Here is a 23866-nt window from a genome sequence, read left to right as displayed (position 1 = left end):
GTTATACAATATTTTTTTGTAATTCATTAAAAGGAACTGGCTCATAAGAGTCATCTGTTTGTGAATCGGACTACACTGGTTGAGTTAAGGTCATCCATTCATTGATTAATCCATTCAACCGTACCAGAGTTTGTTTGGAAGCAGACCGAGACCACCTCTTCAGCTGGGTCTCGGTACGGTTGTTTGGTTCGCACCGAGTGCGATTGCTGTATTCACACCTGCCCAAAAGATCCACACCAAGGGGGAAACTGCTTCAATCAATTGATTCAATCGAACCAAACAAGACAGGTGTGAATTCACCCTAAGCTTCACAAAAAAGAACCAGTTCATAAGAGTCATTTGTTCATGAATCAGACTAAATAATTGTTCCACAGTATGTTTTTGATTGATTTAACTACTGGCTCCAAAGAGCTATTTGTTTGTAAATCAGACTAAACAGGTGATGTAGTATTTTTTGTGATGCATTAAAAAAAGAACTGGCTCAGAGGAGTCATCTGTTTGTGAATCGAACTATACTGGTTGCGTTTCAATATTGCATGCTGCGTTTAAATTTTATTTGCCTTGCCAACATAATTTAAAATAAATTCATAATTTTACATGTACATTTTCTAATTTTAATTATATTATTTTTAGATGCATTATTTAATGTTTATTTTAAATATTAAAACAATTTTAAAATGACTTCATGGTAGAACATTTAAGAATTATCTCTAAATTTATAAATATATAAATTAGTGTTGTCAAAAGACCCGGTACTTCGGTACCAAGTCGGTACTAAAAAAGTGAAAACGTCACGGTACCAGGTTTTTTTAAGTACCGGTGGTACCGAGTACCCGGTCAACCCGGTTCTTGACGCGTACGGCCCTATGATTTCCGCGATGCAGAAAACGCGGACGGAATCTCGGAATCCAGTTATAAAAACGGAATTTACAGTTTAGCACGGAATGTCACGGAATTTGTCAAAGTTTGGATGAATTAATCAAAAGTAGGTCATTGCACTTAAATCAAATCGCGACGTGGACTAGTATCTGTAAATATTAAGCTGCAAAAGTCGATTCAAATATGAATCCGCATGTTCTGCGAGTCTCTGTGTGAGTGAGTGAATGAATGGCAGAGACGCGGTTTTTCTTTTTACTACATACACTGAAGCGCCGCCTGACGCCGCAGTGATTCATCATCTGCCGTCTCAATGAGGACATAAATACATAAACAACATCTACAGAACTGCTCTGAGAGTCCTCGCGAGCATTTTACCGTTCATTGAGTAAAACCAGCGTCATATCATATAGCTACACAGAAATGTAAAGGTATTCACGGCAACCCGTCAAAATAAAAGTTCATCTTAAAGACATTGTGCCAGAAATATAATTTTATATATTTATAATTTTTATTTTTATTTTTATTAAATTTTTTTTTAAAGTCGTCACACAATATTTCTTCCATATTTTAATTTTAATAGTAAATCCCCTTTATTTACCAAAACAATACAATGTGTTTAAATTTAATTAATTAAAAGACAAATTAAATTTGGGTGAAACTTGTTTACTGTTTTTCATACTTTTGTTATTTGCGGAAAAACTTGAAACACAATTTAAATAAAGTATAAAGAATGGGATTGATTTTTTTACATTTTTATTTTTGTTTGACTTTATTAAAAATAGTATGTTTTTTTTAAATTAGCATGTGGTACCGAAATTGGTACCGAGAACAGTGGATTTTGACTGGTATCGGTACCGAATACTGAAATTTTGGTACCGTGACAACACTAATATAAATACATATTTTCCCCATCAAATTAGGTTTTCTTTTCAAAGAAAATCTGCAAAAATAGCTCACAAATTTACAGCAATTATAATTATACACAAAAATCCAGCCATACATCCAATACTGTGCATAAACTTAAAAGTTTTAAGTTTGGCAAACCCAAAACCAGCCTATTTTTACAGGGGTTTATTAAAACCCATTGGGCGTTCAAGAAAGTAGTCGATATGTAGTCGTGCACATCCCTAGGCACACTCAGGCTGAACCTACGCAAAAAAAAAAAAAAAAAAAAAAACACCCCTTTGCACTCTTCTGTGACAGCAGGTCAGTTCGATAGCCTGTCTCCATGATGAAAAGATAACATGTCACAGCCTAGTACCTCCACCATGCAATAGTCTCCCATAATGAACACTCCCAAACACACAGTGACAGGGAGGAGAGAAACAAAGTTCCCCAACAGTATCTGAGGCGCTTTCTCTCTCCTCTCGTCACGCATGCTTAACCTTGTGCCGCTGCGTGGACCACACTGTTTGCATATTAATGCGTGGAGATATTAGAGAGGTCTGCTCTGCCGAGAATCAGCAGAGGAGAGAGAGAGAGAGAGACGCAAAACCAAAGACCGATACACAAACACTAACATACCCAGCTATACCCACAGCAGGGAGACAAACTGTGAAACCACAAACTGCATTCTGAAACACACCTGGATGTTTCCAAAAGCTTACAGATTGAAAGACTGCAAAGACAAATCCTGCACATAATCTTCGAGTTAGATGGTATATATCTGGCTGCACAATTAATCAAAATTGAGCAAACACATGCACTGCGTGTTTCAGAGTAAAGCGCGGCACTATGTCCTTTTACACACGAGCAGCTCATGATCTGGTGTTTTCAGTGTCTCGGAACATCTCGGTTAGCAGTAAATATGGCTCCACACAAACTTATCTATGTTTTGCAAATTTGAGTCACGTATAACGTACATTTGGGAATGCAATACGCATGAACCACCTTCATCTTAAATGTAATGGTGCGTTCACACCAGACGCGAATGAAGCGTTAAGCGCGAGTGATTTCCATGTTAATTTACATGTTAAGACGCGAATAGACATCCTGCGGCGCGATTTGCGCGGATTGAGCGTTTCAGGCGTTTGACGCGTGTAACGCGTGATTCGCGCGAGTTGAAAAATCGGAACTTTGGCGAGAATCCGAAACAACAATGGAGGATAAAATCATCATCGCTGTATGTGGATACCCGGAGCTGTACGATACATCTTCGTACTTTTATAGAAACAGGAATAAAAAGGATCTTGCTTGGTGTGTTACTTTGTGCACAACATAGTAAATCATAATTTATAGCCTATTTGTTACATAAAAATATTATTTCTGTGTTAAGACTAGAATAGGCTACTTACGGCAAACATTTGTAAATTCATTCTAATTGTATCCTATTGCAAATACACTCACAATAGTATAATAAAAAAAAATTATTTGTGATTGGACCAGTGTAATGAGACTGGAGCCGCCTGGCAGAAGCCCCTCCTTGACGCGAATTCGCGTCTGTTGTGAAGTGAATTTCATGCGCGAATAAAATGTTAAAGCGTCCAACTATGCGCGAATAGCGCGATGCAAGTCGCATCTGGTGTGAACGCACAGTAAGAAGCGCTTATAAAACCTCTCTTTTGTTGTCAAAAAAAGAGAAACATTAAAAAGTCACATTAAAAAAAAACAACAACAGTGTTTAGGCCTAAAATCTGAAAATGAATGAGATAAATTCATAAATATTAGTATTGTAATTTCAGAGTTGTACTGTAAAGAAAAACTGTTAAACTGAGACAGTAAACTAATGAAGACGAAAAGGAGCTCATGCCGTTAGGCGCTGTCAAAATAAAAGTCCTGCTTCCAACACATTGGCCAAACAGAATAACTTATCGGTTGATGCAGATAATTAAAAAATGGCAGATATTGGCTGACTGATTGGCCAGTATGTAGTTTGACCACTAACACAAAGTAAACAAACCTCAATGGCAGTCATACACCAAAAATATTCTCTAGTCCAATAAATGTGCCAATATGTGGCCATTTTGAGATTAGCAATTCTAAAATATGCAAACAACTTCATCAACAGGTAATCAGTTATCAATTCTGTTTTGCAGATTTTTTAAGTAAAATCAAAAAATCTAATTGTATCTATTTTCATGGAATTGAATTGTGAGTAAATCTGCATAATATTAGACAACATAAAATTTACTCATAGAGAAAACCAATCATAGAGGACGACAATTTGCGCCAATGCTTGCTACAGTGCCTACCGCATAAATGAAAACGCAACATCCATGTGGTACATGTTTCAGGATTAAATGTGTTCATTGGCAAGGTTATGTATGTTTATGGTAATTGCCAAACTAAAAACGAAGTCTAACTTCCATCAACAATGGAACTGATTAATTCTGTGCTTTGCACGCTTTTCAAGCCGTTGGGACATCAGCTTTTGAGTTTTTCTTTTTTTTTTCCTTCCTCATAATCACACAAACCATCCTCCTTGACAGTTAACCACTTGTCCACTTTTCTTTCAAGAGAAGAGATAAAAGGTACTGTGATCTTCTAAAAGCAGTCACCTCTTTAAACCTGCCGGTGCTACAACACCATACAGTCTAGCGGTTGTCAAATTCAAACAGCTTAAGTGTTAAAACAGAACTGACTGATTCTGCACTTCCTATCAAATAAAACATAGATGTCTTTTGTCACTAAACGACGTCACACTTTTATCCATTCGATGCTGAGATTTGCTTTCCAAAAAGACATTCTATCAGATGATTTAAACCAGCTTGTGATCTCTGAAAACAATTAACTATATACAGTCTGTCTACTAAATATCGGTTTAATCCGTGAGTTACAGGCACTGAATGTGCAATCAAAAATCACATACAGTATGAGTCAAACTTCCATAGGGATTTTATCTTTCCATTCCCACACTTTTAACCAATGCATACAATGACGGACCATTCATAAAAAAAGAACACATTCACAATGATTTTGAGTTCCCAAATTTTTGGACCAATAACTGATGTGACTTTAAGATGTTTTTTTTTACTGGATAAAAATGAAATTTGCATAAGGATTTTAAGCGCAACTAACAATTTCCGGGCAATTAAAAATTTTAAATCTGAGCATAAATAAATATATATTTCTAACAAAAGATTACAATCACATGTCTCAAAATTTCATTGATATTCACAAGCTTTCAAATCATCCTGATTCTAGGATTTCTATGGCTGTGGGAGCCCTGTATATGCAAGTTTTAGGCTTGGATTTTAGATCAAGATCATCTAAGTTTTAGTCAAGACTGACTAAAATGAATGTCAATATAGGAGCATGGTGCAGCTGTTAGTACATGTGCTCTGTCATGCTCATATGGGATACGTGGGTTTGAATCCATCTGTCACTTTCCCATTCCTTCCTTCTCTTGCTATAATTTTCTCTCTATCCTACACCGTCCGTTTAAATAAAAGTGGCAAAACCCCAAAATGTGAAAGAAAACATTACAAATTAACAAAAAGTTGCACAATGGTGATTATTTTTTAAATCCTGAAGCATTCCCAGCACAAGTTAAGAACCACAAACAGCAGGCAAAATCATTTAGAAGGAGCGAGAAGCTGTAAGAAAATCTCATAACCAGCAAAACTGCTTTCTCAAGCTCAAATCTAATGCTGGAGAGTTTTCACAGAAACCACAAGTCCACACATGTCCCATAAGACATTGGCCTGAATGAAACTGCAATAATTGCTAATTACTTCAAGACAAGAACTTACTGCAGGAAGACAAAACTGTGTGCGTTCAAGCTGACAACAAAGGCAGATATGAGAATAATAATACAGTTTCTGATCACAGGAAATCAATGGGTGAGGTGACACTTTTTGATTGACTGACACTTGTCAAATACGTTCCCACCTCCATAACATCATCTCAGCAGTGATGACACTCCAAAACACCCAATGACAAGCTAAATACACTAATACAACATATTTTTAAAAAACAAAAGTCCTTAAATATAATGACATTCCTCTCAGAAAGGTTGAAGGTGTGCTACACACCATTCTAGGATACTCTAAAATCTCCACATTAATGACCAAACACACTAAAGTATGACATTCTTCCAACATCTATGACTAAATCCACAATATATTCATTACGGAGTTCTTTGGAAGCTCCTAAATAAAGAATCCCCCTCAAAAAAAACATTGTAAGTGTACTGGACATAATTTCAGGAACATTCAAACTCTATTTTTCCCTATTTTAGTAATTTCAGACATTACCAAATCAACTAAATATACACATAACATAATGTAAATGGCATAAAATACATATAAATCCTCTCCTCAGGACTTCTCGTCGCGCTATCATCGTCTTCACCGAGATTCGCGCGCAGCCAAACGAGAAGTCTTCGCGCGAGCGCGAGTATAGTACAGCATATACAGCGCGCGAGTGAGTATGATTGACGCGCGGGAGCGAGTATGATTGACGTCCCCCAGCGCTAAAACTTCCGTCGCCCGCAGGTCAGTCATACTCGGAACTTTTCACGCTGACACGTCGTCAATCATACTATTCCGCGCGCTATGCTTCACTCGCTCGCGCGCGCTGGAACTTTTCACGCCGATAGGCTACTCTCTCCCGCGAGCGCACGGAACACAACGGATGGCTAACAATAATTTATTTTTCTATTCTGTTAAACTTGTAAACGGGTACGTACCGCATCTCCCATACACTTTTCTTTTAAAGCCAAACAAACTTGTGTACTCACCTTATTCCAATACAAAACCGAGACGTAGAAATCCTTGAAATTAGCTATACAGCAACTTCGCATGCGTAAATAAATATTTACCGATGCAGAAATGTACTCTTTTTATCGACAGTCCACATATAAAGTTTAGTCTTCTTATCTCTTAACTTATGCGGAGTCATGTCGCGTTAATTAGACGCAAGAAATTCTACCAGCGGTTAACTGACAACTGACAACAACTTTCTTGCATGAACTAATAGCGCTGTCAGACACAACACAGCATCCGAGGAACAGAGCGTATCCGCCGCTTGTTAAAAGTCTGGCCGCGCGCTGTCTTCATTATAGAGATTTCCCCCCCTCATAAATAAAACTTACTTTTCCCTCGCTTGGCTGTCGGACGGTACGTTGTTACTCTTGCCTTTGGCGTACATGCTTGCAGAGAGCTCCGATTGTCACGCACCTGTCAACCCATCACAGCCTCCCCGGACACAACCCCGTCACCATGGTGACTACAGGAGCGATGGCTCTCATTGGACCGAGCGCCGAGAAGGAACGCCCATTTTGTTGGGTAACTCGCGTGAGTGACAGTTACTCGGCCCCGCCCCAACAGAAACACAACCCCTTTCTTATCTCCAGCGCTCTGTCTGTGGAACACACACACACACACATACACCGTCTTACCCGGCACTGAGGGGAATTTGAAACCGTACTGAGAGGGATTTTAAACAACTGGCTGTTCCCCTCACAAGCAATCACACCCTCTACTGTCACTGGCCAAATTTAAAGTGATATGGCAAATGTGGAGCGGATTCTTCAGCTTCTGCTTGTACTGGTGATTGAAGTAAGATTATTTGGGTCGTGCAAAATTACATATCTCTGCATGAAGTACAGAGGTTTTGCATCAAATTTGTTTTATCTTCTAAAAAGTACTACAGCAGTTTAGACAGAAAAACACTACCTAAATGGATAAATGACTGTGTGGTACAGTCCAAAGTCAAATCTTTACTTCTGTAAATATTATTATATATATATATATTACGAAAAACGTGCTTTTAATACAAATAATAATTGATTACTTTTATATTTAAAAAAAAAAAATGGATTTTACACAATGTCAAACTAAAGTAGAGCTTTTAAGCAAATCAACCAAATTCTGGCTAAATACTTTAAAACAGTATACAATATAAATGTTTGGTTGACATTTCAAATAAAGGATTTAAATGACACTAAATCAAATTGTGTATTCTGATGTTTAGGAACTGGAATATTGGCTTAATATTGCAATCTGGTTGCGTTTAAACAAAGCTGACATAATCGGACCATGCATATCAGAATATTTTTGTGCATGTAAACACAGTAAATGTGACAGTAAACACTGAATCAAATGGACTATTTACTAAACCAATTTATTTCCTAATGCACTTTCTTCATCATATTATGGATGATCCATTGATTGCATGATATTGAAAGAAAATAAAATGTTTGTCTTCGTAAACTGATCAAAATACAGTACACTACTTAAAATGGCTTTCCCACCTGTGTCAGGTAGGCCACACATGCTAATATGGATCTTCGTCTTCTTCTTTGGTGTTTATTGGTGGTTGGCAACCTAATTTATTGGTGCATGCTAATGCATAATGTTAACAAATAGCTACTCAGCTTTTGGCTGATTTCAGAATAACATACTATCATACTAACATGCGGCAGAAACAGTGCTATGCTAGTATGCAGGTCAGCCATTATTTAAGCAAACTACATTGGGTCCTGGTAACACTTTCACCACCCAATCAGTTCCCTTCATGCATTTTTTTCCATGTTTGACTCTGAAATACATTAAAATGATAGAAGTAAAATGGGTTAAAACGCTGAATTGTTTTTATCTTGACTAGCTGGTTGGTTAGATCATTCCCTACTATGCAAGTTTTAAATGCATTTTTTTAAAGGTATAAAATCCTATAAAATTATATCCTACATATTTTTCAGATGAAAAACCAAAATCAGTAAAATACTGGAAATAATACAAGTAGCCCCCTCTTACCGTACTTTTTGTTGTTAATGTACTGTAATATTCAACCTGTTATATTTTAAGCTAAGATCATATAAGGACTCTGGAAGACCTCTAAGGGTCCTTGTTTTATTCTCTGCCGTTTTACTACTAAAAAGTCTTTATAAATACACTATTGAAATGTAGATTCACTGCATCATAAGATCGTTTTGGCAATTAAATGAGTATTTAAAAATGCAATGGCTACTAAAAATGCGTCAAATCTTTAGTTTGGTAGAAAGTGTCTCGTTGTGGACGCTGATCTTTTCTCTTTTCGGTTGTGTATATTATTTTGGCGAATGTTTTAACTGCTCTCTGTCCTCTAATGTCTGCGCTGTGCTTTTTTTCCAAACTGGGCGGCTTGAAACCGCCTGTGCTGAATAACATTGGCTGTTCCGTTCACCCCCTCCGCGCTCAGGATCCCGGAAGTAGCCGTGTGAGATCATGGTAAGACAGAGCGATAGAGCAGTTTGCGCTGGTGTGGATGTTCTTTATGACAGCTCCGAGTCATGCAGCAACAATGTAACATGTCAGGCAGTCGGCGTTTTAGAAATTACAACAAAGTCAAAAAACGTGCAATGCATTTACCACAAAAACGTTGCTGCTGGCTTTATAAATATGTGCTCTCGAGTGCTGCACGGTTGAAGCTGATGCTCAAACTGTTGTTGCGTCCTTTATGTTGATCTCAGCTCCATTAAGACGCCATATAACGCTTTATGTAACGTCAATATCAGTAAAGGGTGTTTCCTGAAAACATGTTAAACAGACTCGTGATCTGGTTCAGGCTAAAGTTTCATGAGGCTGTCATCATAGCTGAGATATTAATGCAATGAAATAATGAAGTTTAATGTGATTTGTGTCATTTTTAGATGTTAAAAAGAAAGCCTACTTTCCAAATGTAATAAACAGAGACATCTGCATTATGCTTATTAAAAAAAGCATGTTTATAAGTAGATCATTCATGGTAGAAATACTATAATTAGTGGCTTTAAGTAGGCTTTTCATTGTTTTGTTTGAGTATCCTGAGTCTGAACAGTCTAACGTTGACTCAGCCAATGGTGTGAGTTTGGGGCGGGACTATCTGTTTGGTTGACCAATGGCAGCCAGTGCATGTATGCGAAAACCTGTTTGAATACAGTGCTGTTTCTGAGGGCGTTTTGGCTGTTCATTTACAAAACAAATGTCATTTTGGGGGTCTGAAAATGCAAACTTTTGAAAACACAGTGGTTTCAAAGTGGAGCTTTTTGATAACAACATTGTTCGTGTCTGTATAAACTGCAGAAATGCATATTTGTGATAACCCTACCCATAAGTTATCTCTAAAATCAGATTGAAATGATAGTTGAATAACAAGGGTGTAGAAGCAGCACCTAACTCTGGTTGTTAAGGCTAAAATTGACATTTCCTGTAAACTTATCTCTGAATTCTGATTGGTTGATTGGAATGTTGTTCCAGGAGCATGTTGCACTTTTGCTGCGTCCCAATGTGCCTACTTATAGTACACCCTTAAAGTATGTACTTTTTTGGTGAAGAAAAAGTACACACTTTTGAGTTTATCAGCCAGTCGCGTGTCTTTCATGCCGAGAACTCTGCTCATATTTTCTGCGTAATGATGCATTTAAAGGGGTCATATGATGCGATTTCTTGTTTTCCTTTTTTAGTGTTTTACGTAGCTGTTTGTGCATGTATACGATCTGCAGAGTTACAAAGCTCAAAGTCTCCCACAAAAGCATCTATCTAAAAGAGAAGGTTGATCCAGATTGGGCTAAAACGCCTCATTAAAACACGCCCCCACATGTCTATGTCACGATGTGGAAATATTTGCGTAATGCCGCCCAAATGTTCACGCAAAGAAAGAAGGCTGGGTTTCAGTAACCGCAGTAGTGTTGATGCAGCCGTGTCAGGGAGAGCACTTTATTTGGCCTTCCAGAAGAAGATGCAATTAGGAATCATTGGTTAAGATTTGTTTACAACAGAACAGCACAACCCAAATGTTCGAATTTGTGCAACGCATTTTATGGACGACAGTTTTTCTGAACCTAGGAGAGTACAAGGCTGGCTGTGAACGAAGGCTATTTCTAAAAAAAGTAAATAAAAGGGTCAATTCCGACTTTGCTATGACAATCTGGCGCTTCTGAATCAGCGACTGTAAGTATGTTTTGTTATTAGTTTAAGTATTTGCTATATTGTGGTGTTCGGCCAATCACATTGTGTAAATGTACCCTAAAATTGTTCTGAATTTAAAGGGATACCCCACCCCAAAATGAAAATTTTGTCATTATTCACTTACCCCCATGTCGTTCCAAACCCGTAAATGCTTCGTTCGTCTTCGGAAACACAATTTAAGGTATTTTAGATGAAAACTGGGAGGCTTGTGACCGTCCCATTGACTGCCAAGTAGATTACACTGTGAAGCAGTGTTGGGGGGGTAACGCATTACAAGTAACGTGAGTTACGTAATCAGATTACTTTTTTCAAGTAACTAGTAAAGTAACGCATTACTTTTTAATTTCCAAGAAAATATCTAAGTTACTTTTTCAAAAAAGTAATGCCAGTTACTTTGTTTTCCCATTTATTGACTGACAAGTTTCCAGTCCCCATATTGGGAGAAATCGGAAGTGCAGAGGGGTTGTGTGCACTGTATGAACATGATGTTACTGTAGTTCTACACTAAATGTGAGCGTGCATTAATTCATCTCACTCGCAAAAAAAAAAAAAAAAAGATTTAGTATTCATCAAAATGAATTAAAACAGTGAAATGCAAACTCGGAATATGACGTAAACCTGCAGTAATTTAAATGTTAAATAACACAAATGTATCTAATCTCATTTTATTAACCAATGTCTTTGCTGCTGACCTTTGATGATCCAGTTCAACCTAATAAGCAAAAATGACTTTAGATAAACTAACAATTGTGCTTCATTGTTTTTTAGTGTTGAAGAGTGTTGAACCTTCTTCTCCTGTATTCTACTGTACAGACGTGAATTTACTTTTCCTTCAGCCTGAGGTTTATTCATTACACGTTTCGGTGTGAAAGGGCTTTTACATTTGCTATAAATAGAACTTCTTATATTAAAAACAATCAAGCCCTGCTCATATTTAAAAAGTAATGTGAAAGTAACGCAAAAGTAATGTAACGCATTACTTTCCATAAAAAGTAACTAAGTAACATTAGTTACTTTTTTAGGGAGTAATGCAGTATTGTAATGCATTACTTTTAAAAGTAGCTTTCCCCAACTCTGCTGTCAAGGCCCAGAAAAGTATGAAAAACATCATCAGAATACTCCATCTGCCATCAGTGGTTCAATCGTAACGTTATGAAGCGATGAGAATACTTTTTGTACGGAATTAAAACAAAAATAACGACTTTATTCAACAATTTGGCAACGAAATGTCACCGTAGCTCCATTTTGGAGAATATCACTGCACGCGACATGCGTACACTCTTCCGAGTCAGCCGCGACATTTTGCACCGTTTGCGTTCAAATCAAAGCATAAATCCACGTAGAAAACGTATCCTTGTGTCGTGACTGACACAGAAGAGCGTACGCATTTTGCGTGAAACGATATTCTCCAAAATGGTGCTATGGTGACGTTACGGTGCCGAATTGTTGAATGAAGTCATTATTTTTGTTTTATTTCCGTACAAAAAGTATTCTCGTCGCTTCATAACGTTACGGTTGAACCACTGATGGCAGATGGAGTATTCTGACCATGTTTTTCATACTTTTCTGGACCATGACAGTGTAATCTACTTGGCAGTCAATGGGACAGTCACAAGCTTCCCGGTTTTCATCTAAAATATCTTAAATTGTGCTCCGAAGACGAACGGACGAAGCTTTCACGGGTTTGGAACGACATGGGGGTCATACTTTCATTTTGGGGTGAAGTATCCCTTTAACGAAATGTCTTCTTTAAAGGGATACTTCACCCAAAAATTTAAATTCTGCCATCATTTACTCGTCCTGTTCAGCCCATAAAAGATATTCTGAAGAATGTTGATGATAACCATTAACATCCATAGAAAGTTTTGGGTGAACTATCTCTTTAATGAATGAATGAATGAATGAGGCATTTATATAGCGCTTTAATGTGTATTGCAATACACCCAAAGCGCTTTACAATCATGTGGGGGGTCTCTTCTCAAACACCACCAGTGTGCAGCATCCACTTGGATGATAAATATGAAGGTGTGTAATATAAATACATTCCTGTACATAATATGTTCACCTTGTTGAGCTATAACAAACTAACAACAACCATAAAAATAATATTTTTGATATTATTTAAAATAATATGGACTCTTCAGTGAAAATGACAGGCTTCTTTCTCGTCATGTTTGCAGGACTTCTCCAATCATTTAGTTCTTTATATTCAATCTGTTGTTTATTCATCATAATAGGCAAGGCAAGGCAAGGCAAGTTTAATAATTGTAATACACCAATTTTCTGGCAAGTTAAAAAGTTCTGAAAAAATCTTGAGTTTAAGATTTTGAGTTTATCGAGAATGGCTTCAAACATGGCTGAATTACAATTCGTAGTACGCACTAACCGTCATTTAAAGAACTGTCCTTCCCCAACATGTCAGAATTGGACTACAGCTAGACACACAGACACTGCTAATCCGTTCAAGTGTGAGCACATTTTGTTTATTGCTTCATACGCTGTAATTAATCAAGCCATGTTGCTTCCATTTAGTTTGGAGTTGTAGATGCTCACTAAAGCGGCTGATCAGTGAAGATGTGAATAAATGGGTTTGTTTGATGTTTCTCATTTCTGCTTGTTCATGCAGAGGGGGTGAAAGAGGCACGAGCAGGAAAGGGCCACTTAGCGAATCAACCGTTTCCTCTTGAGTAATTGAAGCCAGAGCCGCTGCTGCGATCCAGCAACCTAAAGTTGTGATGGAATTTGTGTTTTGAAGATTCCAAATCTGCATGTGGATTTATTAATAGAATTTAACAATATAATTTTCCAAATTTGCTTTCTTAAGACAGATTCCTGATGCAACTGTACACGATTAAAGTCCATGTTATTCCAATAACCATGCCTTCCTGGTCCAATCAACTCCTGATGGAAAAAATCGCTTTGCTATCTTACTCCATATTCTTACCTGGGAATCACATTACAGAAGTAAAATGGTTGAGAATGTTTCAAGTTGACTTTAGAATATTCAGTGTTTGTTTTGGAGCATGAAGTTAAAGTGATCTTCAGTTATTAGCAGTGTTGGGCAGTAACTAGTTACTGTAATAATATTACTTTTTGCAGTAACTAATAAGATTTCAGGGTAACACTTTATTTTAGGGTCTCTTATCTAGTTGCTTATTAGCATGCATATTACTAGAATATTAACCATTTATTAGTAGTAATTAAGCACATATTAACGCCTTATTCTACATCCCTAATCCTACCCAAAACCTAAACTTAACAACTACCTTACTAACTATTAATAAGCAAGCAAATTAGGTATTTATTGAGGGAAAAGTCGTAGTTAATAGTGAATAAGTGTTCCCTATTCTAAAGTGTTACCGATTTCAGTAATAATATTACAGTTACCATCCATAAAACAGCTTAGTTACTTTTAATGCCTCGACCCTGCTGATTTAAAATCCAATAATTAAATTATTGATTTTATTTTGATAATTTTCACGACTCGCACACGCATGTGACGTCCTCAGTGCAGCAGGCAAGCTTGTAATATGGAAAAGCTTACATTCAGCAGATAGAAATATTGCATTATATTAATTTTGTCAGGAAAAAATATGATCTGAACACTGTTGTGTAAGTTGTACTTTACTCTGGCGTTACATCCCACCCACATCCCTCTGATCAGCATGTGGTACATTATATTACTATAATTAAAAATCTTTTTGGAAAATTAAACAGTTTCTTACAAACGTATGTGATTTGATCAAATACATAATGAAACTTAATCGTATATGGGTAACGGAGAAATTATAATTAGCTTCAAGCTACACATGACAATTAATAAGATTAATACATCACTGTTAATCACTATTGAGTGTTTGTAATCACTTCTGACTGTGATCCAATGTGGATTTTGGTCAAATGATGAGGCAGAAATATGTTATTAGTAACATTCTATACAGTTACAACTGAAGAAACAGTAATGTAACTATTAGTGTAACTAATTACTGTTGCCAGAAATTAATAATTAAAGTAACAATATTACTTTTGAAAGGAGTAACTAGTAATGAGTTATATATTACATTCTTTGAGTAACTAGCCCAACACTGCTATTTAAATGTGCTTAATCTTACTCTCAGATGGCAGGTGAGAGAAACCCTGCATCGTGTCACCTGGATGAAAGGACCTTCCGGCTCTGCTGTCAGCTCTTTCTCCAACACTCTGAGACCATCCAGGATGGCTGGAGCTGGGAGCAGATCAAGGTGAAGTGAATGTTTGAGCAACTCCACAAAGTCTGGGCCTACTTGTTCTCGTTAGAGGATCAGAATGAAAACTCTCTCAAAACATGTCAAGAAAGAAAGAGTTTTATTTCGAAGATGAAGAAAATTAAGTCTATTTTTATAACATATTTAGTATTTTGACATTAATGACAATGATGTTCTCTCCCAACATTCTCACTACTTTTTTGGTTCTCACTGCTGTAATGTTTAAAATTGCTGTAATACCGCTTTGTTTACATTACCAGATGCTTTTGTCCAAAGTTAACTGAGGAACATTAAAAATAGGATAGGCTTTGTTTAAACGATTGGTTCACCCAAAAAAAAAAAAAAGCAGAAAATTTACTCACCCTCAGGTCATCCATAGATGAGTTTGTTTCTTCATCAGAACAGATTTGTGACCCTGGAGCACAAAAGCAGTCTTAAGTCGCTGGGGTATATTTGTAGCAATAGCCAAAAATACATTGTATGGGTCAAAATTATCCATTTTTCTTTTATGCCAAAATTTCTTACTGTAAATGTATCAAAACTTAATTTTTGATTAGTAATATGCAATGCTAAGAACTTCATTTGAACAACTTTAAAGGTGATTTTCTCAATATTTAGATTTTTTTGCACCCTCAGATTCCAGATTTTCAAATAGTTGTATCTCCGCCAAATATTGTCCGATCCTAACAAACCATACATCAATGGAAAGCTTATTCATTCTGATGTATAAAAAAAATTGACACTTAAGACTAGTTTTGTGGTCCAGGGTCACGAATATACGAATATTCATTCATTCATTCATTCATACATCAAGAAAAAAAAAGAAAAATAAAAGAACTACGTGTAAATCCATTTTTTGTTTGTTTAAACACCACCTTTTTGGAAACTATGATACTTTTTTTCCTAAATAAGATGATGTATAAATCTCAATTTCGGAAAATTGACACTTAAGGCTAGATTTGTGGTCCAGGGTCACATTTGGAGAAATTTTGCATTTCATCACTTGTTCACCAATGGATGCTTTGCAGTGAATGGGTGCCGTCAGAATGAGAGTTCAAACAGCTGATAAAAACATCACAATAATCCACACCACTCCAGTCCATCAGTTACCATCTTGTGAAGTTAAAAGCTGAGTGCTTATAAGAAACAAATCCATCATTAAGGTGTTTTAACTTTAAACTGTTGCTTCTAGCCAAAATGTGAGCCCATAATAATCCATAATAACACCTCTTCCAGCGAAAAGTCCATCTGTTGTCATCAAAATCTACTGGCACGTTTCTTTAGAACCATTCTGAACCGATTTCAACAGTGCTTGAGCTGTGCATATTTCTCTCCTGAGTCAGATGAGATGACGTTTTTTACTGGAGAAATCAATATTATAGATAGAAAGCTCATATTTTAGTCAGAAGCAATGGTTTGAAGTTAAAAAATGCGTTAGTGGTGGATTTGTTTCTTACAAACATGCAGCTTTCCATTTCACAAGATGGTAACTGATGGACTGGAGTGGTGTGGATTATTGTGATGTTTTTATCAGCTCTCATTCTGACGGCACCCATTCACTGCAGAGCATCCATTGCTGAGCAAACTTGTCTGTTTTGAGGCTGAAATAAATTTTCCGCGAATTTACATTTTTGTGTGAACTATTTCTATAACCAAAATATAATGAATATAATTTAAAAAAATAGTTTTATTGGTAAAATGTGACCAATAAATTTGTTCTAGGGCACTGATGAAGGCTTCATTAAGAAGACTGTTCTCATCCCTGTAAAAGCAAGCGTGTTGCACAAACAACATGAGTGTTCCATGCAGGATGAAAACACGGTGACAGATGACATCCAGGTAAGACAAGCATCACTATTACTATAACTCGTACTTACGGTTAGTGATTTGAACGAACAACTAACACTAAGTATTAACCTTAAAGTCGTCCCGCAGCACCCATTTTGGTCATAAAAGTGTATTGTCTCTGAACCAGGAGTGGTTCTTGGTAGAATGAGCCAGTCCATTTATAAACCCTAACAAAATGGGCCACCAAAAATGAAGATTGACCTAAGTGTTTCCCCACATACTGGATCAATTACCTGAAGGAAACACTTTAACTAAATCCTGCACTTTATAACCGTCCCGGGTTTAGTTTTGGAAAAACTTGCTAATGTTGGCATACGATTTTATATGACTGTTAAGATGTTTATGCTCTTTTGTCCATCAGGGTGTTGCACACTCACTCGTTTAGCTTTTTCTGCACACTATATGCATTCTCCATTTAGGGAAAAAATGGTTGTGTGTGAGTCATATTTAAACTTTAAAGAGTATGTACGCTTGATGTTTTTTTTTTAAACAATCTTTAAATATTTTAAAATATTTTGATTGGTATACCAGTTTAAATGATCTCCTCCAAAATGGGGGTTGTGCCTTGTGGCTGATTTTTCTTTCCCTCCACTCTCAGCCCATTTCATTAGTAAGCCCTTCCGGCTGATTGCAAATGACTCGACTTCTTGCATATTTACATTCAGCTCACACACACGAGGGAAGACTCGACACCTCCTTTCATGAAGGAGATTTTGCCATATTTCAGTGCTATTGGAGAAAGCAATTTTTGTTTTTATTAAGTAACTGATTATAATGCAATCCATCTGGTATTCTGTGGTTAAGGCAGGTCCATTGCAAGAAATATATAAAGATATTAGCTACATATCTTTATCTATGTACTGTATTTGCTCTAGTTTATATATATATATATATATATATACAGTGTATTTACAGTAGATATGTATGTGTGTGTGTGTGTGTGTGTGTGTGTGTGTGTAAACTAGAGCAAAATATTTTACAGTTTATATATATATATATATATATATATAGCAAAAATGTAGAATTATTAAAATTAAAATTATAGAATTTATTAATTATTTATTCATCATGGTAGTATTAGTTGTATATTTTAAGTACCAAAAAAATTACTTGACAGTGAAATGTCCCAATTCATTATGGTAATGAGAATTTGGAAGGGAAAATGTGCATAAATCTCAAGCAAAACAATTGTTTTAATGCAAAAAATAAATAGTGTAGTATATTATATAAAATTGTAAAGTTAATTTATCAAGGTAGTATTTGTTGTATATTTTTAGTAGAAAAAAAAAACAGCTTAAAATGTGCCTAAATCTCAAGCATAAAATCCTAATGGAAAAAAATAAGCTTTGTGTTTATGTAACTCGTTATGCAAATGCCTTATTTTTTCATCTTTTTGCTTTTGAGTTGAAATGTGTGCATATTTTTGTGCAATTTATCAATTGCAGATGAGTTACTAATAGACCAAAAGGCCAGTATTGTCTGCAGTGATACCAACTCGACATCAGCATCTCCTTTGTTCACTCCCCAACATTAAAAGTCTTGCGTGCAGTCGTGCCACAGCGCACGTCACCTGACATGCCCTGCATAAAAGAACATTTAGAAAACTTGACCTTGGTAAAGACTGTTTGCCAGCAAGCAGTAGCTTGCAGGCTACAAGAAAGCCTCTTTTTTCCCCATTGTTGAGGAAAGGAAAAAAAAATCCAAAAAGATCTGTAGAAGATTAGAGAAGCCAGGACTGCTTTTTTTCTTTTTTTGTGGCATCCTGTTTTGAGTGGTGGAATTCTTTTAGGGAGTGAATAAATGCCTCACTCAACAAAAATCTATCAGGGTTAACCCTTTCAGTGCCACACACCTGACTCCTGTGGAGCTGTGCTCAATGTTACTCTTTGTCTATGAGCACCTGTACATGAAGGGGTCGTTACTTCAGTCAACAAGAATAGCCGTCCTTATAGTGTCTTCTTTAGTTTTGAAGGCAGTAGAATGTGCTTCTCAACTGCTTCCATAGTTACTTCATTTTTTTCATTCTCTCACTATTGTTCAAAAATTCGGGGTCAGTAATTTTGTTTTATGTTTTAGAACGGCATCTTTTGTTACATTTGTTACATAAATGTCTTTACTGTTGCTTTTGATCAATTTAATGCATCCTAGCTGAATGAAAGTATTAATTTATATATATATATAAGTTAATATTACCATAAATTGCAGTAGCATGAAATTCATTTAGCTGCCTGATTTAGACTATATACAAAAGTAAATTTACTATGGAGGGCCAAATTACTCAAAATTAAATCATTAATCATTGAAATTTATTTTAAAAAATCGATAAACACATACTCTGTAAAAAATTACTGTGATTTTAACGGTAAAAAACTGTGAAAATGCTACAGTAAAAACCTGTTAAATGGTAAGTTCCCCATATATATATATACGGTGAAAAACTCTAATAGACATTTCAGACAATTTTACGGTGAAATACCGTTTTTGGAAGTGAAAAAGAATCGTAAATTGACATTCCCAGAATTCCCTGCGTTGCATTTCAAATTGGATGTTTTTTCTTTGAAATAACTATGTTTCTTGTTAGTTTTTTCTTATCAGTTATGTTTATTAGGGTTGTATGTTACATCTAATGTTGTTAAATTAATGTTTATTGCCTATTTCAGTTTAATGAGTCTCACCATGATGGTGTTTAGTGCATGTGTGAATGGCACTGTGCACCTACTATATATATTATTATTTAAAAGCTGCTTGTGATGGGCTTTGGTTCATCATGTGACTTTCTCATCACCGCCTGCATTTGGTGGTTATCAGTGTATTTCAAAGGTACAAAACAGATTTCAGTACTTCAATAGGTTGGTATATTAACATTATATCAGTTAATGAAATTACGGTATTTAACTGTAAATTTAAGTTAAAACCTAAAATGTTGCTACCGTACTTTTACGGTAGAATCTGGCAATCACAGCTGCTGTTTTTTTACCGTAAATTTTACAGTATATATAATATCACTATTAATTATTAATATATGACTCATGTATTTAATTATGTATTTAACGATTTATCTATTTCAACATAATGATTTAATTTTGAGTAATTTGGCCCTCCATACTTTACAGTTTTAGTAGTGATTTAAAATGGTTTCAGCCAATAATTCAGAATGTTTAAATGTTAAAATGTTTTTCACTGCAAGTCATGACTACATGGTTAGATGCATTTTATTATTTGCAGTCAGCATTGTTTTTCCCTTTTGGAACAGGCTCTTTTTTGGGTCTCACTCAACCGCTAGAGTGCTGCTATATAACCACATTTAAGGAAGCAATCTTTATTTGTTCCCCAAGAGATATATGCAGAAGCAAAAGGTATTTTAATCTTTTAAGTGCGAAGAATGTAAACGGAATTACTAGGATAATTAAACCCATAATTAGGGCTTATTTAGGTTAATGAAAGAGTCCATCCTTCATCATCCTCTGAAATTACTCAGCCAAGTGCTGGTATTCAGGTAAGCGAAGAGAACATCTTCTACTCTGCTATTGCGCGTCCAGTATTGATCTTCCTTTTGACAGTGAAAAACGGAGCGCGTATAAAGTGTATACCTGAGCTCACGGCTCTGTTAGATCTCTTTAGACGATGCTATTTAAAGCATCTGCTGCAACGTGCCACGCAGCCCTTTGCTTTGCTCGTGTGTTTGTGGAGTTGAACAGGTGCCGTCGTTTAGCGATGCTTACACCTGCTTGAACGTAAACACGGCAGCGTTTGAATGACAACAAACGGCGGCGGATGCCAGAAGTTGTTGCTAGAAACACATTTCAAAGTTAATAAACGCCCCTTTTTGAACTTGACCTTTTGAAATTTTTAAGCGGTGCATGATCAGCAGCTGAACTTTTGTCCTTTATATGAATTCCAAATGCAGAGTCAGTTATGCAAAGGTTGAATGGGAGCTGTGAATATTCGGATTGCTAAACGAGTTCCTGCCACGGCGGACCCGAAATTTAATGCGTTTTCTGCATGCATGTTTGCGCTCTCTTTTAAGTCATCATCCCACACGTTATTTTGCAGCCTCTAGGTGAGATATATTTCCTTTCAGTGCCGGTACTGTTTGGAAAAAGCATGACGTCATTGTTTATTTGACCTGCCTTCCCTCTTTCCAAACCCTTTCATTCCTGACAGACGACGGATGTGAAACAGTAGTAGTGTGTCTCTCAAGACTGCGCTTGTATGGGAGGGAGGAGATGTTATCGGTGGAGGCATGGATGCATGAACAATCCTCGAGCCTGCATTGAAGCTGCCAGGGATCCAGCCACCGCCGCTGCTGATCCAACTTGTCGCTCAGACACTATCGCTAATTAAACCTGCGCGTATCAGTGTGGACCGCAAAGGCCATAGTGATGTCATAGTGTCACAAAGCCTCCTCCGTGTGACAGAAATCACGTCACGGGTGCCATTTAGGAGTGCTAATTTAGGACTTTTTTTAAATCATGAAGTAGTTTTATTATAAAGTAGTTCTATTACGATCAAGCTATTGTTTTGTGAAGTAGAAGCCTACAAACTAATAACAAAAGCTAACTACACTGCAGGGGGCAATATCATTTAAATGTAAATAAAATAAAAAAGTATTATTATAATTCTAGTAATTGTTATTACTTTTTACTTTATATATATTTAAAAGATATTGCGCTCTTATATTGCTTCAGTGTAGTATTAATCTGACCTTGAATATTTTTATAATATTTATTTATTATTGGTATAGTTATTTATATTTAAGTGTGTGTGTGTGTGTGTGTGTGTGTGTGTGTGTGTGTGTGTGTGTGTAAAATAATAGAATAATAATAATATAATTATTATTGATAATATTATATTATTATTTTATAATCATTTTTATTATTATTTAATATTTTTTAATAAAATATATTGCCCTCTTAAATAGCATCAATTATATAATAATTATAATAGTAATAATAAACGCAATAATAATATATTAAGATATTGTTATTGGTAACAAAAAATACATATTATTGGTAGCAATAATAATTATTATATTATATTATAGTATAGTATATTGATAATAATAATAATAATAATTATTATTATTATTATTATTATTAGGTTACCCTAGCCCTATATATATAATTTTTTTTGTCTGTCTGTCTGTCTAGATATAATAATATAATAATAATAATGATGATGAGATAATAATAATAATAATATAAAAATTACAATAAGATTATATTATGTATAATTTAATAAAAGCAGTGTTTTTCAATAACATGGCATAAAACACTAAGGGTTTCATGCAAAATCCTGCACCAAGACTCAGTAAATCGATTCCTTTGATTTGGTTGATTTATATCATCTTTACAACTGTCCAATTTAACTGATTCACTAAAACAAATATGACTTTCCAAATTGTTACATAAAACAGCAACATGGCCTTCTGTTGTGTTACATGGCTACATGTCAATAAAAGTATCTTGTTAGTGGCGAAGCTACACTGTGATGTAGTCTGTGATATAGTGTAGTTACAGTAAGTTAGCTGTGTTTCTGTTAGTTCTAGTTACTCCCCAGTAATGGGTGTGAACTCCTCCCAAGTATGACGGCATCCCTTCCTGTTTATCTGTGCTTGTGCAAGTTGCAGCGCCCTAAACCTTTATTCCACATTCTGACAGCCAATTAATCACCAGGGGTTGCAGGTCGAGAAAGAGCGGGAAAATCCAGTGCGCGCCGCCTGAAAGAGAGGTAACCTTGGTAAACAGTCTGCACAACATTTGTGCATGTGGAGCCGCTCGAGGGTCCTGTGCATGATGCCATTACTCATGCTCCACAACACAAAGGGGGGAGTGTGCAAACTCCCTCAACATGTCAACAACATCCTCTGAATGAAGGATGCAAGAGGAAAGCGAAAAGGTAAACACATGTTGTTGCCCACACGAACTGTTGAGGAGATCTCGCTTTCATCAGGCAAGTTATGGGAAGAAGAATGAAGTTGCATGCCGCTCGATGAATCACTTACGTATGTCGCTGGCTTTGGGTTTGGTATCACAGGTCAGGGTTAATGGCAAGTCTGCACACGTATCATGGATCAGATATGTGATATGGCTCCATACATGACGTCTTGCATGTGGAAAGCCACTTCCTTTTCTTGCAGAAGATCATTGAAGTAAACCGAATTAGCATTTATGTATCAAGATTTCATATCTGTTGTATATGAATAGAATGGAAATGCATTCATTCGTGCACCCTCAACCTGTATGACTTTATTTATTATTTTGGAGCACAGAAGGAGAAGTTAACAGAGATGGATTCTGTTGAGCTCCGAAAACAGAAACAACATGGAAGCACTATAAGTTTAATCCACAAGTTGTACTGTAAATAAAGATTATTGAAGTGTGTTTTACTCCAACATGCTATTTCCATCTTTCTTCTTCAAAATTACATGTTTAATTCTGTGTTAATTGCCATTTCTTTGCGAAATTGCGAAATTTTCTTGCAGTTTCTGAGTGAAAATTGTTTCTGCGTATGACTTTTGCGGTATACGGTATCACTTGAATCCAATATAGCAATATAAGTCATATGGACCACTTTTATAGTGTTTATTTATTTTTTATTATTATTATTATTTTCTCAATTTTAGAGCTTGAATGTCCTTTCAAAAGTTTGGGGTCAGTAAATTTAAGTATTTTTTGAAAAGAAAGTCTCTTCTGCTCACCAAGGCTACATTCATTTGAGCAAAAATACAGTAAAAACAGTACTATTCTGAAATATCATTAGAATTTCAAAAACTGATTTGTATTTGAATATAATTTAAAATGTAATTTAGTGCTCTGATGCAAAGCTGAATTTTCAGCATCATTACTCCAGTCTTAAGTGTCACATGATCCTTCAGAAATCATTCTAATATGCAGATTTCGTCTTATTATCAATGTTGAAAACGGTTGTGCTGCTTAATTTTTGAGAATTTTTTTTTTTTTTATTCAGGATTCTGTGATGAATGAATGAATGAATGAAGCATTAACATAGCGCTTTATTGATGAA

General features: G+C 35.9%; 2 protein-coding genes across 8 annotated transcripts in view; one reads left to right on the top strand and one right to left on the bottom strand.

The window, feature by feature from the left end:
- Positions 1–7097, bottom strand: part of ssbp2b (single stranded DNA binding protein 2b) — a 76043-nt gene extending 68946 nt beyond the window's left edge. Inside the window, exon 1 of one of the 3 annotated variants that reach the window (XM_058789798.1) lies at positions 6914–7097. In XM_058789798.1, coding sequence (XP_058645781.1) covers positions 6914–6969 — 56 coding nt within the window. In that variant the 5' untranslated portion in view covers positions 6970–7097. Of the gene's footprint in view, positions 1–6122; positions 6210–6559; positions 6882–6913 lie in introns of those variants that run through there. The other 2 variants (XM_058789800.1, XM_058789799.1) reach the window with 2 other exon arrangements.
- Positions 6319–23866, top strand: part of atg10 (ATG10 autophagy related 10 homolog (S. cerevisiae)) — a 38392-nt gene continuing 20844 nt past the window's right edge. For 2 of the 5 annotated variants that reach the window (XR_009273166.1, XM_058789802.1), the window contains exons 1-4: positions 7322–7379; positions 9001–9029; positions 14867–14989; positions 16715–16831. Coding sequence is in view for 4 of the 5 variants with exons in the window: in XM_058789802.1 (XP_058645785.1) it covers positions 9027–9029; positions 14867–14989; positions 16715–16831 (243 nt within the window). In the remaining variant the exon portion in view is untranslated. Of the gene's footprint in view, positions 6501–7321; positions 7380–9000; positions 9030–9115; positions 10731–14866; positions 14990–16714; positions 16832–23866 lie in introns of those variants that run through there. The other 3 variants (XM_058789803.1, XM_058789805.1, XM_058789804.1) reach the window with 3 other exon arrangements.

Source organism: Onychostoma macrolepis, chromosome 10 (assembly GCF_012432095.1).
Source record: "Onychostoma macrolepis isolate SWU-2019 chromosome 10, ASM1243209v1, whole genome shotgun sequence".
Taxonomy (NCBI): domain Eukaryota; kingdom Metazoa; phylum Chordata; class Actinopteri; order Cypriniformes; family Cyprinidae; genus Onychostoma; species Onychostoma macrolepis.
The sequence above is the reverse complement of the archived record's forward strand: the minus strand, read 5'-3'. Positions and strand labels throughout refer to the sequence as shown.